General features: G+C 40.3%; 2 protein-coding genes across 3 annotated transcripts in view; both read left to right on the forward strand.

Annotated features, from left to right (window-relative positions):
- Nucleotides 1-16,180, forward strand: part of kansl3 (KAT8 regulatory NSL complex subunit 3) — a 340,892-nt gene that overhangs the window by 46,379 nt on the left and 278,333 nt on the right. The window lies entirely within an intron of this gene.
- The window catches only part of bmp1a (bone morphogenetic protein 1a), a 65,028-nt gene that overhangs the window by 23,301 nt on the left and 25,547 nt on the right, over nucleotides 1-16,180 (forward strand). For both annotated transcript variants that reach the window (XM_034870863.1, XM_034870862.1), the window contains exons 3-7: nucleotides 1,447-1,572; nucleotides 2,770-2,887; nucleotides 6,519-6,697; nucleotides 7,147-7,252; nucleotides 15,328-15,452. In XM_034870863.1, the coding sequence (XP_034726754.1) occupies nucleotides 1,447-1,572; nucleotides 2,770-2,887; nucleotides 6,519-6,697; nucleotides 7,147-7,252; nucleotides 15,328-15,452 (654 nt within the window). The remainder of the gene's footprint in view (nucleotides 1-1,446; nucleotides 1,573-2,769; nucleotides 2,888-6,518; nucleotides 6,698-7,146; nucleotides 7,253-15,327; nucleotides 15,453-16,180) is intronic.

Here is a 16,180-nt window from a genome sequence, read left to right on the forward strand (position 1 = left end):
CACACACATACACTGATCCTCCTTATAAGGAAGGAAGCAGGACAGGAGTTAGACTTTTTTGTACAATGATGTAATTAAGCATGCATAAGCAAAAGCATTTATTAAAACATTTATATCTATTAAAGGTAATGATATTCGTGGAAGTGGTTAAAATGAAGAGAAAACAACATGTTAATGTGTTTCAAAAATTCCTCTTTTTCATATAAGTTGCGGTGGGTAAGAACACTTTGAGGCATCACTTTACTTCCTGATGTAACGCAATCCTGTTTCAATTACCTGTCTAGAATCAACATCTACGTGTTGGTTTGACACTTTGGCTTGAGTTAAATAATAATAACACATCGGTGCGACCTTTCTGTCTGCATAGATTAGTTCATTTCATTGTCTTTATGACCCATCGCCAAGCATAAAAAACTACAAATGATTTCATTGGATGTTGCATCAAAGCTGCATCATGATTACATCTTGTTATTGTGTTTTTGTGACCTTGTTTTTATTTGTAAATCAACTTTATCTACCTTAAAAAAAGTGCTAAATATAAATCTAATGTATTATTAATATTATTATTGTTATTAGGACCACACAGAATTCTGCAAAATGTTCCTCAGACTTTTCTCTGATTTTCTGCAGATTTTAAACAAATTCCACAAATTTTACTAAAACTCAGAATATAACCATCCCAAGCTGAAAATAGTCGGCTGAAGTTTTCAGATTTTCATTCTGAATCAGCGCTGAAAACTGTAAAAGAAAATCTACAGATTGTATTTGTGTTCAAATCAATTGAAAAGCAACTAAACATCCAGTATGTACTTGCCATTTTTACTTTTATTGTTATTATTATTATCATTATTATTCTTTAAATATTTTGGACACATTTTTCTATAACTGTTCAAACGGTTTCTGTAAAATGGTTTTATATCTAAAGGAGTTCAAACAGCTAATTTCAGATATATTTGCTTTATTTTCAGTCATATTCCGCCTGTGCAGCAGCATAATGAAGTACAGTATGGAGATTATGCTGTATGCGCTTCACTTATGGATGTTTCTTATTATAATTAGAAAATGTTTAGTGGGAGCTTAGTCTCCACGGTTACTCTGCATTTATGTGCGTTTGAGTGACATTAAAACGGTGAAATTAATTTAGAAGAAGAAAGAAATTGCCTGCAATAAAATCCATTTGTGCAAATGTTGTTTGAACAAATGTTTCTTCAAGGGAGTAATTGTAATTTCCGAAATGAGAAATAATAATTAGAACGTCTGAATGGCATCAAACCCTGAATAATGTCCTGTAGTTTTTAGGATAAAATAAAGTCTCTTTTGTCCCCCGAGGAACCATTCATGAGTAAAACATATTTGCTTTTCATGCAAATGTTGGAGAAGAATTTGCTGCGTCAGACTCAGAGATGTCATTCATGTTGTTGTTGTGTCTTTATTTAAACTCTTCAGGATCAACCAACCAGAGTAGCCAAAACAGGCAAGGGTCACGCCGCAGGAAACGGGCGGCCACCTCCAGACCCGAGCGCGTTTGGCCTGAAGGGGTTATTCCTTACGTCATCAGTGGAAACTTTAGTGGTAAGTGACACCGATTTCACTCATCCTCTTTAAAGTGGCGCTATGTAACTTTCAGTTTGTGTTGATTTCAGCGGCCCCTGTGGACAAAAGCGGTAGTGTTTTAACCCCACTTGGTCGTTGACCTGTTGGAAAGTGTTACGGGGGAGGTCATATAGTCGTAGTGAATGTTTTGCTCAGACAGATAATCATTCATTTACAATAAGAGAATAAGTGAACTGTTGTATAGATGTAGCCAGTAGTCGAGCAAGTGAAAAACACTCGGATGAGTCGGAGATGTGGTTAGAAAATAATGGGATTTTTATTTCTATTCACAATTAAGGCCCTTAGGCAACAAGAACCATTAACAAAATCCAAATTAAAGAAAACATTAAATACATAATAAAGACCTGAAGCCCGCCCCTAAAACTGGATCGTACCAACTCTACAATGCAGGGGTGGCTCAGGTGACTAGACTAATGTTCAATCTGTGACCCGTCAGTGTGTGTGCTCTGTAGCGCCGTCTACCTGACGTAAATCAGTTTGTGTTTTTGTGGGAAAATCGGACCCCGGCAGAGGTATTTTATTAAAAAAGTTAGTCCTGTTTGCTGTTACAGGTCATCCAATATTATTACACAGTTTCCGAAGTTATGTACATGGTGGAATGTGATGTGTCTGCAATAAACAAAGTATTGAGGCTAGAGCTGTAACAAAGCCAAATCTTAAGGTACAAATAATTGTCTCAGGAATACTTTCAGTTAATAATGTAATTGTCTCTTTCAGTCAAATTAAAATGTGTTACTGTTACAAATAACTATTCAAGTTCTGACTTAATCCCAGGATACATCTTTTGGTTATATCGCTGTTAAGTGACCCAGATAATGTAATAACACGAGTAAACCACACCTCTTTACTATCATATCATAACATTGTATTTTTTTCTTAAATGAACATAAAATTGATACTAACCGTCAGTCATACATTCAAAAAGTTCATATAATTGTTCAAAAAATAAAACATGCCGTGCAGCTTGTACATAATAAACACAAGATTATGAAAAAAAAGAGTTTGCATTGTAATGTTGCATGACTTCATTTCCAGTAACTCTCCATCCAACTCTGTTTCCAGCTGTTTCTGTTCTTCTCCCCTTTTACTATAAAGTGTGTGTGAGTGTGTTTCTGTCCGCTCCACTGATCTCATCCTCTCTGTCGTCCTATTCAGGCAGCCAGCGGGCGATATTCCGCCAAGCCATGCGCCACTGGGAGAAGCACACCTGCGTGACTTTTATTGAGAGGACGCAGGAGGAGAGCTATATTGTCTTCACCTACCGACCATGTGGGTGAGTCGCTCGTGTTTCTAGCTCCCACGTGACGGAACTGAACGCTCAGCTTCTGCTCTGCTGAGCCGTCGTTATCTTTTTCCGGCTAATTATTTAGCGCCTAAGTGCTTTTCCTTGCTTTCCTGCTCAGCAGCCTTTTCACCATTGTTCATCCTCTCTGATCACAGTCTCTGTGTGAGTTGTGATTTCGGCCCACTACCAGTCCTAAAAGAGACGGCTGTTCAGTGGCCAGGAACGCTTTCCTGTGCCTCGGCTTCACACTGAGCACTTTTGACAAACAATGGTATACAGTATTGCTTTCACGAGAGAGTTTCACTCCATAACCCTGAGTATGTGTACATTCCCACTGATATTCCACTATTATTCAAAATATGACAATATACCAGATTTGATACAGATACACAATGTGGGATATGCTGATATTTTTGGGTTTTAGAAGCATTCTTTGGACAATCAGAATCTGCGTCTCAATCAGAGAGTTTATTACAGGTTATGGCCTCTTGCCCGTTAACAGGTCAGCTCTGTGCGTTGCTATGGTTGTTGTACACAAACACAAAAGGTTGTTGTACTGTCTGCAGGGCTGCGGTAGGGATGCATGGCCAAAAGAAAAGAAGCAGAAACAGCAACTTTTACATTTTGCAACATTATTAAAGATTTTGATATCAACACGTTTTTATACAAACATTGCAACACCAACCCAGCTGAATGGGAATATTGTCTTTTTTTGGAATAAGTGCAACACTGGAATATTATGTTCATGTAAATGTAGTGTAGTCCCTGAAGTTCGGTTCAGTGTTTCTTGTGAAACAGATACTCAGGGGAAGTGCTGGTATTGGCTCTTGTTGTTGCTTAGCGACTATTAACAACCTGCTTGGACGTGCAGGGCTCTTTTTTATTAAATGATTAAATATTTTTTTAATGAAAGCACTTGCTGCTGTTGGGAACACCAGACCAGTGGAGCCTATTAATTTGAGATTTTAGAGGGAAAAGAGGCCTGTTGGGAGACGTTAGATAGGTAATGTTCCCATGTTCACAGGCTCAAACCATTATGTCATTACACACAATGTACCTCTCCCACTGATATGTATCGTTCAACACAAACGGCTTAAAAGAAAGCGGATGCAGCTCATGAAGCTGAGCTATTTTTCCAGCCCACTGTTGATAGGCCTTTTTAGTTTGGTAACTGGCCTCTGGAGCAGCAGTGTAGCAGCTCTTGGTAATCTAATAGAATGGCAGAGAGTCTCTAACTGGTGCAGATTTGTTTTTAATCACTGAAGTCATCTTACAACCCTAAAAACTAAAGCAAAAACAACAAAAATGACTGATTAACAAACTTTGCACATACAAAATGTAAACTCACTTCAAGTTTCCAGATTAAAACATCTGCATTTACATTATAATCTATACATTAAAGTCATATAATAGTCTTCCCTGTGCTGCCAGCTTGATGGACTCCCTTATGAAAACGGAGACATTCAATTCAGAGTAGTAACGTACACATGTAGTCTCTCATTGCCAGACCTTCCTCCACAGCGCTGCAGAGGAGGGTCTGGCTAGTCCACAAAGCTTTCCTGGATGGGAGAAAAACCGCTCTGGTTTATTACCATTTCTTTAACCAATCACAATCGTCTTGGGCAGCACTCAGCACCGGACAGAGCCATGGTGCCTCTGCAAAATAGCCTCGGGAAGAACATGTGTACGTTTTATAAGATCTTTAACTAATGCAACAGAATATTCAGATTGTACAGATAGTCTAGCTATCTGTCTGGATTTACCCTGCAGAGATCTGAGGAGCAGGTAACCATAGTCCTCAGAAATCCACCGGAGTTTAGAACGCCAATACAAAGAAAGTGGAGGGTGTGGGACATCTGGCTGAAAAAAAGGACATCTGGCGGATTTTCCTGCAGCAACCTAGCATCCCTGAAGTGGAACATTGTGGATATAGACTAACTTACAAGTAACTGGCTCTGGAGATGAGAGAAAGAAAAGAAAAAAGCGGCTGCAGCCCATGAAGTTGAGCTTTTTTTCTTTTTTTTTCTCAGCCAACCGTTGATGGCCATTTTTAGTTTGGTAACTGACCTCTGGAGCAACAGGGATGACATTATCCACCGCGGTTAGCAGTGGGAACGCTCAGCTCTGCTACATATTCAGCAGGCTCCCATCTGCCCTGTGCAAAGTTCAAGGCGTATCTCAGGAGAGCCTGGCCTGGCTCGCAGTAATTAGAGAGCTGCTGTCTGGCCCACAGGGCCATGATGTGTGCACCCGTCCACCCAGACTCCCACACTGAACCTTTCATGTCACGCTGAGTTGGAGCGCTGCAGCCAGCCAGCTCCCGCCATCCCTCTCAGCACTTGTTTTGGCAGACGGATGAATGAATGTCGCTGCTGTATGTGTGGATGACGGGTCGCCTCGTGCAGCTCTCCTGTAAAACAGACCAGAGGTTGTTGAGATAATGTCGCTCTCATTACGAGCTCCGTCAAATATGCACAGAGCATGTTAATATAGGAGCGAGGACAGACCCAGAGACACATTCCTTCTTCTCTCCTGGGGAACAGGATTTTTTTGGCCTCTCTATAGTTTCCATTTGCTTGTTAGTGATTTCTTTTAATTTGCAAAATCATAGTTTGTTCATGAAGTCTTTGTTTTACATTTTAGTGACAAACATTTCCACAGCATATAGCTTTGCTACTGTATGTGCCCACTTTCTTGACATGAATGCTACCGATCTGACAATTGTCCATTTCAAAATACACACACCGACACAAGCAAGTAAAATAAATGAAAGAGAACTATGACTAGTTAGGGAGTTGTCTTCCCTACAACACAACTAAAGATCTTTGAAAACCCAAGCAGTCCTACGGGGCATTACATACTGAATCAATGTTTTTTCTTCCCACTGTACATACGATTGCTCCAATTTATGGTTGCCCATGCTGTTATCTTTTCCATATTGTAAATGTTAATTGTGACGTATACATCCGTCCATGCTAGCGAAGCAAGTAAATCATGTGAGGAGAGAGCAAAATAGGCTTTTTAGAGCCATGAGACGTCCTTTCCTCTGAATTTGTCAGGGACATGGGCGGAGTTAGCAACCGGTTTAAGCTGCACTCTTTCCGGGAAAGCTGCTTTTGTGTATCCTCGCTCATAGTTCCTCAGAGATCCCGCCTCCATCCTCCACCCTAACTCTTCTGAGCAGGAATAAGAACTTTAAAATGGAGACATAGCAGCAAAGAAATGTCAAATAAGAGACATTAGAAGCACCCATTGAAAGTGGTTTTTCATCTTGGTAGTCTACATTGACTACGCTTGATTTCCGGGATTGTTCATGTGTCGCTGGAAATGTTGGCATTCTAAAATCTGGTCTATTTACAAGGACTATGGTTAAATACTCCTCAGATCTCTGCAGGGTAAATCCAGACCGGTATCTGGACTCTGTCCATTCTGAGGATTTTTGAGAGGATGTATTAATATATCAAATCAGGGTACATTTTCAATCATATCTTCCCATGAATGTCCATGTTTATCCATCCTTCTTCCTATTGTTTTTTTTGTAATGTATGTAGTTAAGTGTGTTTTTAGGATTTATATTTTTTAACACCACTTCTCTGTGTGTCTGCCTGCTGATTCACAGGTGCTGCTCCTATGTGGGTCGTCGTGGAGGGGGCCCTCAGGCCATATCCATCGGGAAAAACTGCGACAAGTTTGGCATTGTGGTGCACGAGTTGGGTCACGTGATTGGATTTTGGCACGAACACACGCGGCCCGACCGAGACGAACACGTCAGCATTATTAGGGACAACATTCAACCAGGTAGGAGTCCTGGCCTTAGTGATCCCTCAGCAATAATGTTGGAAAAGATGCAGTAAAAGAGGCAAAATAATAAAAGTGACAAACATTTGTACACACAGAAAGTCTGGGCTAAGATGGTAAAAACAGAAAAAAACACACCAGGGGTGGGATACGCTCATCCTCAACCTTCAAGTGTTTATAGAACTGGTCAACGGCATATAAACAGCTGATCGTGACAGTCAGTATCCAGGCCAGCTTTTCAAACTTGTTTCTGTGAAATATCAAATGTCGAAACCTCCTAAAATGCTTAAAAATAACACTGCAATATATCGCTTGTGTCTTGTATCTGTAGCCTCATTATCAGAACGAGTAAAACCTTATTCTCCTTTGACCCACAATGCATACATACATAAGGTTTGCACATTATGACTCAGCTTCATATTTCAACTGTGCTTTTTTTCGTTTCCCAGGACAAGAGTATAACTTCTTGAAGATGGAGCCGGGGGAGGTGGACTCTTTGGGAGAAGTCTATGACTTTGACAGTATCATGCACTATGCCAGGAATACATTCTCCAGGTAGGACCCAAGCCAAGTTGCACTCTTTCCCCCCTCAGACATGAAAACTAGTCTTAGATCACGTCTTTCATAGACTATAAAACTAGTGGACGAAGCTTCTGGACCTGATAAGTGCAGCCATTGCTGAAGGGCCTCAAACCTGCATTACATTTATTTTCCAGCAGGAGGCGACTCCAATGGCTGTCAAAAAGAAGTCTGTTTCTATAGAAGTCAGTAAGCAAGTGAACCTACTTTTCACTTGATTTATTACCTCAGTAAACATAATCATAATGAGTTCTTGGTCTCAATCGCTAGTTTTATGTCTTCTTCAACACAGCATGATGTTCATGTTGTAAACTACAGTCCCATTTATTTTAAAATAGACGATAAAGCAGGGGATGCTTTAGGACCTGCCAATCAGGACAGAGACTTAGCGATGCTAACCAAGCTAACTCTATGGACATTCAAATAGACCTAAACTTGTTTTTGGTTGTTGTCCATGTTTTCTACTTAAACCTTGACATTCTCACTGTGATTTCTTACTACATTAAAGTTAATTGGAACATTTTGGTCACCTAAAAATGTCTGCCAACCAAGCTAGCTAGATACCACTAGCGCTAGCTTACAACTTCAGAGACAGTTTGCAGATTTTCTGTTCAGTTCTACATTTAGATGAATGGCAATTACCCAGAGAGGCACATTTACAGCTTGCTTCAAAAGGGTTTAAAATCAGCAACTTTACATCTTGTGTAAGTGTGTTTAACTTTGCGCGCCGCCATTTAAACAGTTGCAAAAAACTAGGTGGCGACGGCCAAATTGCCAAACTCGAGGCTCCAAAATGGCAGTCCACATACCAATGGCCGACGTCGCTGCTGCTACATCCACTATTTTTTACAGTCTATTGTTGTTTCCCACTCTGCCGCAAACTTTAAACCCATTATCTTTATTTTCCATTTCTGCTCTTAGAGTTTTATGAGTATGTGGATCTTCAATGCACCTTGTCTGTGTCTCTGGGCTGCTGCTGCTCAGTAATGTGGCACGATTCCTAAAGTGCACAATGGAACTTAATTCCCCGCAATAATAAATCTCTTTCATGTAGCCTGAGGACATTGAGTTTAGAAAAGGCTCACTGTTCTTTAAATGTCTGTCTTGGATCTGAATTGTTCCCTCGCAGTCTGAGTTCAAGTACACAGCGATAGAAACTGGTTTCTTTGGAGAAGGTGGGTCTTTAGTTGATATTTATAAAGTAGCTCTTACAAAAGGCTTATTTTTTTAACCAAGGGCTCTCCTCCTCTGGTCTAGGTTTCTTTTGGCCGGATTTTTCTTTCTTAACAATTGCTTAAGGGAGACCGAAAGGAGATTTATGTAATATTTGGACAAGATGAATTTACTTGTTGCTGTAATAGAAATACTAAGGGCCATAAAGTACATGAATGAATGAAGTAATTTTTCGTGCAAGATTGGCAGAAAATTATGTTTTCAGCCTCTTAGTTTGGAAGGTTTCCTGCCTTTCACCTTATTTGACAGAAATCTATGCATTTACTAGTTTTCCTGACAATTTGATAAACAAAAAACCCTATTACACTTGAGTACATAAAACCCAAATTAACATAACTGCTTAAAAGATATTAATATTTAAATAAATCTGACACAGCCTGACTCTGGAGATGAAATTTAGATTAGCATTCATATTCAAGTTTATGTTCTGCTTGTGCAACGGTTGTTTGGTAAATTGTTGATGAACACATTTAGAGAAGACTAATTTGCTGTTTTTATTCTCAATTCTTGTCATTTGGGGGCTGGTGATTTTCCTTTGGGATGACAAAAAACCTCTTTTAGGGGGCAACATTTCCTCTATGCAGGAAAAACCCTGTCCCCGAGCAATCTATAGCAGATGGATGTTGATTTTTGTGTAATTAATGCACAGCTCCTTCCTACAGCCTGTTCAAATTAAGGTTCCTGTGTTTGGTCCCAGCAGCCCTAGTAAAGCAGCATCAGTCCGGGGGGGGGGAGCTTGCCCAGCAACAGTAGCCCTGCTTAATCATGGCTAAATGTCTGTGTGCCACTTTCAGGGCTTTGTGAAGCTTCTTGTAAAAGTTTTACTTTCACCATGAACCACCTCATTATTCTCCTAAAAGCTCTTAGAAGGGGCTCTGGTGATTAGTTGCATTATTTTCACTCTAGGCTACTGCAGGGACTCATGGATTTATTTCCTATGTCTGCTGCAAAGCCCCTTCATAGCACTCAGGTGTTATAATACATGCCTTGCTACTAAATGTTGTCTGCACTCCTTGCACAGTTTGGGCCAACCGCTAATAATCACCTACATATGGGAAGGAATGGAGGAGCGCACATTTTATCGTCTCAATTAATGTTTCCCCCATAAGAAGGAAAAGTTCTGCCAAATGTCTAAAGCACCCCAGGCTCAGTAAACACACTCACATGACTCTAGGTTTGTCAAACGTTAGACTTTGGACAGTTGGTATATAACTGATGAACAGACATAAAGGGCTGTGGAGACCCAAATGGAACTTAATTTGGTGTTGATTTAGTTTAATGGAAACACGTATAGAGAGGAGTCCGGTCTGTAAAAGCAGAAGTGGAAAGTTTTCACATATGTAGGGCTCGCAATGGTTATAAAATTAATAAATGTCCATCCATCCATCTTTGTCCACTTGTCCGGTATCGGGTTGCGGGGGAGCAGCTCCAGCCCTGTATGTAACAAAATTATTATTATTATTTTTTAATTTATAGCTGCTTTCTACTGTAGTCAAGCCTACCTAGGGACCTAGCCTGCACAATTCGGGGAAAACATGAATCACAATTTGTTTGGTTCTGTCATTCAGCACTACGCAAAGGCATCAGAGGAAAATATCTTACTAGATAAAAGCCTCATGACACTCATACTCCTCTTCGGCTGCCGTTAATATGAAGTCTTATTTGCCAGCTGGTTGACTGCGAAGCCAAAAATAAGACCTCTTGGGAGATGTTGACTCAGATTCAGCTTCTGAGTCATCATTGTTATTACAAAAACATCGCTAGGCTCACTGCAAAGTGGCTTTTTTGACAACCTGACCATATACATTAAATCCTTTCGTAAGCTTTCACAACCAAACTTTCCGTAGAGTCGTGTAAATATTATGGTTACCTCCTGCTGCCATGGGCAGGATGTGACTTCAGGTTTTTGGATGTAAACTGCATTTTGACCCTCACCTCTATTGCATGGATAAACAAATTTGGGAACCTTTCCGACAGCTGCAGGTCACTTCAACTCTGCAATGCTGTACCTATAGCAGGAGTAGTTCTGACAGCTTTCAGTAAGCCAGAGTGGGTGTGATGTGATCTGTGGGCACAGTGCTGGAAGAAGTATTATTTAGATCCTTTACTTAAGTTAAAGTACTAATACCACACTTTGAAATTGCTGTGTTACAAGTTATATTCCTGCAATGAAAATGTTAAATAAGTATGTAAGTATTATCAGGAAAATGTACTTAAAATATTAAAAGTAAAAGCACTTAATGCAGAAAAATCCTCACATTTTAAAAACTGGAAACACTCCAAACTGCTATGTCAAGTGTTCAATCGGCCAATAATTTCAGATGTACTTTTTTTATAGATTTTTTGGGGGCATTTTAGGCGTTTATTTCTATAGGACAGCTAAAAACATGAAAGTGGAGAGAGAAGGAGAATGACACGCAGCAAAGGTCCGCGAGGCCGAGTCGTACCCATGGCCGCTGCTTCTAGAAGTAAATCTCTATGCACGGGCGCGCTTGACCAGGTGAGCTACCCGGGCTCCTTATTTCAGATGTACTTTAAGCCGCTATATTGTTGGGGATTAATTTATAATAATACATTGCATTTTACAAACCACCTGTGTTTTCTGTGCAGACATCTTAATGTGTAAAGTAACTAAAGCTGTCAGATTAATGTAGTGGAGTACAAGTACAAGTTACATTCCACCACTGGTCACATGTGAGTCAAAGCAAAAAGCAAGGTATTTATAAATATATATAAATATGTATATTAATCTTTTGATTTCCTCAACCACCATCTTTTGTTAATCTCTCAGTGTCAAGGCTTCTTCCAAAGTTGACTGCCTTGCTCTTGTGACAGAGAGGGAGTCTGGGTGTAGGCCGATGCACAGAAATGCCCGTGTGACCCTGTGCATCCAAACTGACTGTCGAGAATTAAAGTAACAAAGAATAAAATAAAATATTTCACCATCTTTGGCATAAATTGATTTTGTTAAATTTTTTGTTTAGTAATGAACAGGAAAACGGGAAACTGGAGGAACGGAGAGTCATACACTCGTGTACGTTTTGGTACATAGATTTTTAATTTAAAGCTAAAGTGCGTAGTTTCTATCGCCCCTGGGAGGAATTCACAATCCACGTGATACAAGCCTTTCGTGATCCTGCACGCGACCCCCAACCTTTCTTCACACAGTTGCTAGTAGCCAAGGAGGACAATGTAACGTTTAATGTCAAAAAGACCGTCCGTTTTAATTTTTTTAATATTAATTTATAAGAATCATTTATTCATCATTATAAATGTTTTTTTTTTAAATCAGCCATTATAAATGCTGATACCGATATATTGGGAAATGCCTAATATCGGCCGATAAACTCTAATTCAAATACAGATCGATTTTGTTACACAAAAATTTTGTTTTTATGTCTACGGCAACCTGAAAAAAGTCCACTGCCAGTTTAAAAAAAGAAAAGAAAAGTGTTTCTTTTCTTAGTGTTTTTTTAGAGGACGTTTTTAGCTCATATTGGATTTCAGTCAGCTCACCACAGAAACAGGAGATCCATTTAGTTGCTGTCACCCTTAGGTCAAGATTTGGTCTAAATCTCATGATCCTCTAAACTTGTGGTATGCACTGCACAATGCAGCAGCCCTGCCCCGAAGTATGTTTATGTCGGCTAATCCGCCCTGTTCCTTTTTCACTCAGACTCTCGACTCTGTTGCTTTCCTAATTGGTGGAACTGTGTTGATCAATAAGACTGTTAAGACATGAGAGGGGAATGTCTTACAGAGCTGTATTTTAGCAGACAAGGGGCCCTTTTTCAGCTTTTCACAAGTCATTCCAAGCACTTCCTAAGCGCTGATTGGCTGATTCACCTGTGCCAGCATCTTTCTTTGTGACCCCACTATTAACCGGTGTGATTGCTCGGTGTTTTACAGTAAATCACCGTGGGAAGCCGGGGCCTTTGCCGCGGCTCTTGTTGAGAAGATTTCATGGCTTGGTTTGATGTTTTGCTGTGTCTCCTGGGGACAAGCGGGACTGATCCCCAAGCTTTTTGTTCGGGGTGTGTTACTAGTAACCCAAACCACGACTTTGCCCCCCCCCCTCCCCTCCTTTTGCTCCAGAGATATTTTTTAGCACTGGTGGATGGAGCAGTGCCAAGTCAAATAGAGACCTGCCAGTGTGCCCTTTGTGTGCTCTGACACCGGCTGCAGTGGCGTTTTTTTTCACCGACGGCCAGCTCACGGGCTCCTGGAAGCTCACAGACGGGCAGGCAGAGTCTACACTGTTAGCTGAGGCTGCTCTGTTTGCACATGCCTGGCGTTGATAGGCATGTCACCATGGGAACGGCCAAGGAGCCAGGCCGTTGCTCGCCAATGCTTAGAGAGAAAAATGGAGACGATAAACTAGCAAAGTGTCAAGTGTGACAGCAGTGGGAAAGTAATTTTCCTGTACTTACTGTTCTGTTCCGCCATCATTGTTATTTGTTAACATACAACACATATTTATTTGTCCTCCCTGAACTTGGGTCCCTGAAATCCAACATAGTTAATCATATATCCCAGTCCAAAATTCCTGGAACTTATCACAGGTACCATACCATTTTTTGGTTGTTTTTTAAAGTTACGTAGAAGTTTTACCTAGTCGCTATTTACAGTTCTCAGGTGGACTTTGTTCACGTCCCTACCTTCTCATCTTCTGCAATTTATTTTTTTTAAATCGCACAGCACCTCTGAAGAAGGGTTAAAGCCTTGTGTGTGAAGTATGATGAAGTCATGTTAACCCCCGACCTCAAAGACCGAGCTTTGATAAGTGACTGCATCTGTTGCATTTTAGCCAGAGATGATAAGATTTGAAAGAATCAGAAAGTAAACCCACCATTGATTGAAATAATACTAATAAAACACAAACACACACAGTCAGACTTACATGACATTCATATTTTGGCGGGCGATTGAGGAACATATGGTAGCTGAGACCAGAGAAGGTAAGTTAAGTAAAATGTATTTATCACAGATAAAAATCACAAAGGTTACACATAAAATATACAAGATGATCTATATTGAAAACACAATTAAAATGATTAAGTAATACATACAAAATAAAGTGCAGACAGGTTGTGTAAATAAGGTCGTTTTAAAAGGGTATGTCTTTGATTGATTTTTGAAAGAGTCCACATTGTTCAAGAAAGCACAAAGAAGAGTCACAATGATTAATTTTTGTGTTTTTTAAAATAACCGCACTGGTCTAATGAACCTAATTAAGAAGTACCAAGTGATGAGGGGTCTAAGGGAAAAGTGTATCAGCCGCATCCTGATTAGTTTCTGAACATAGCCATACTGAGAATAACAGAGAGTGTTGTGTGTAACTGATAGTCTTAATTAGCTTTGTAGCAACTCATGCTATTAAAATCGTGTTTAATCATAGATAAGAGGCTTTGTTAATGGTCTTAATGATCTTCAGTTTATCGCAATGCAAACAGGTGGCTCTGGACCATGACAATAACACTCTTGTGTCCACACAGGTGTGGGTGTGCATGCTCATGCTGTCCAATTTAACTGGTGCCACATCTCATTCCAAACAGTCTATTACAGGCATAGTATGTTTTACCTGAGTCCTGCAGGGGCCGGGGTTCAAATCCAAACTGTGGCCCTTTGCTGCGTGTCATCCCCATCTCTCTACCCCTTTCATGCCTATCTATTTCATGCAGATTTCTGGATTCTCGCGATACCACAAGATCATTTTTCTCAGTATACAGACTATCTGCAAACTGCCTGAAAATGGCCCGATAATGGTCCAGGGCCAATAATCGGTCTATTCCTAGTTTTGTGTTAACAAACCATCTGGCGCGTCAGGTTACAATTCTCATACCTGAACTTGCGTTTCAGCCATTAGTGAATACCGATCTAATACGAGCTGTACACTACTAACCCTGATCGATGTGATATGATTGCTATCATTGTTTAACTTTCTTGCATTATCTAGTTTGACAATCAACATAAATTAACTACTTTTAAAGTTGTTTTTGGAGGGCTATGTTACATGGAAATGAATCAGCGCATAGACTCGCTTTCTCACCAATACCTATACTTGCATTTAGACAATATTGGAAAAGCCTCCAGTATGAGAACATCCCTGATTTAGACATGCTATAGTAGCAAATACATAAGTGTTATGAGTAGCGATGTATCATGAATCGGTTTTCACCTATTTGACATCAGACATTACTATATCTTCTTAGTTTGAAGAGATTGCTTTCTATCTATTCAGTTATTTTGACTTTATTCCTTTTTGTTTTATAAGATAAAATACAATTTCAGTTTCACTTTTGACGAGAGGACGCATCTGTTGATTTGCACTGTTTATAGAAATTAAGAAATGCTTTTCCGTCATTTGTCCGCAGCTCATTCTGCTAAAAAAATATGAGAAAATTGTGTTGTGAACTTTAAATAATGAATCGAATCATGAGTCGCTACATCCCTTGTTCTGACTTTTCCAGGTTCACAACAAAGCTTATCCAAAGTAAATGTGACAATGAGCTCTCCATGCCCGACATGTCTGACTGTTGGTTTTGCTGTATCTTTCTACAAAACAGACATATTGTGTGTGGCTTAGCCAAGACTGGCAGTACATCTTTCCATCATGGCATTTAGAAGTCTCACATCCTTTAGAAACCGGTAATAGTAATGTTGACAGTGATGAACTGCAGTGTTTAATGGTAAGTCCCTTAATCCTCGGGCAAACATGTTTTGTGGCATGCGTGCATGTTGAAATAGTTACCAGGATTGTATGCTTGCCGTCTGGGTTTCATGCAACATTAACACCCGTCTCTCTTGCTGAATTACAGAGGCATCTTCCTGGACACCATCCTGCCACGCTACGATGTGAACGGAGTGCGACCACCCATTGGCCAGAGAACCAGACTGAGCAAAGGGGATATCGCACAGGCACGCAAACTCTACAAATGCTCCAGTAAGCCCAAAATGACAGATGCTGCCTTCTATGGGTTTTTCCTTTTTTCTATTTTTTGCATGTGTGAGTAACACAGCACTGCGAGAGAGAAGTCTGCAGCTCCTCCTGTGTGGAAATAGCTGAGCATTTACTATTGATGTGGTGTGGTTCCTTGCCTTGGCTACAGCGTCAGAGACTCCCAATCTGGGAGGATTTTAAACGCTGCCCAGGGACAGGAAGTTTGTCATCACTTCTTCCCAGATAGATGCAAAAGAACAGCTGGTTGCGAGAAAAGACAAAGGTAACAACCTTAGGAACGAGGCTCATGTCTACACATTGCGCAGTATAGGCATTGTAAAACCAAGCACAGTTGCATAATCCTGACACCTTTCTTTCCGCAAAGCGTTGTTTATGAGTCCAGGAAGGAGAGAGAGACAGGATTTAACCCTGTTGAAGTAAACATAATTTATAGCATTAACAGATGTACGTTGAGAGCAGCCTTCTGCTGGACAGATTTGATGTCAGACAGTTAATTGCAGGTTGGGCCAGGATAGCTGAGCTGTCAGCCTCGCTCTCAAGCTCGATGAATCAACATAGTGATGGTCACCACTGGACCACGCACTGTGGTTTTCAACTGGAAATTGAAGCATTAAATGGATCATATGTGTCTGTGCAAGTCTCTTTTATTTATTTTTAAATATTTGGCATTTTAGGCCTTTATTTGTATACGACAGCTTAGACGGGGGGGG

Source organism: Etheostoma cragini, chromosome 5, assembly GCF_013103735.1.
Source record: "Etheostoma cragini isolate CJK2018 chromosome 5, CSU_Ecrag_1.0, whole genome shotgun sequence".
In the NCBI taxonomy this organism is placed as follows: domain Eukaryota; kingdom Metazoa; phylum Chordata; class Actinopteri; order Perciformes; family Percidae; genus Etheostoma; species Etheostoma cragini.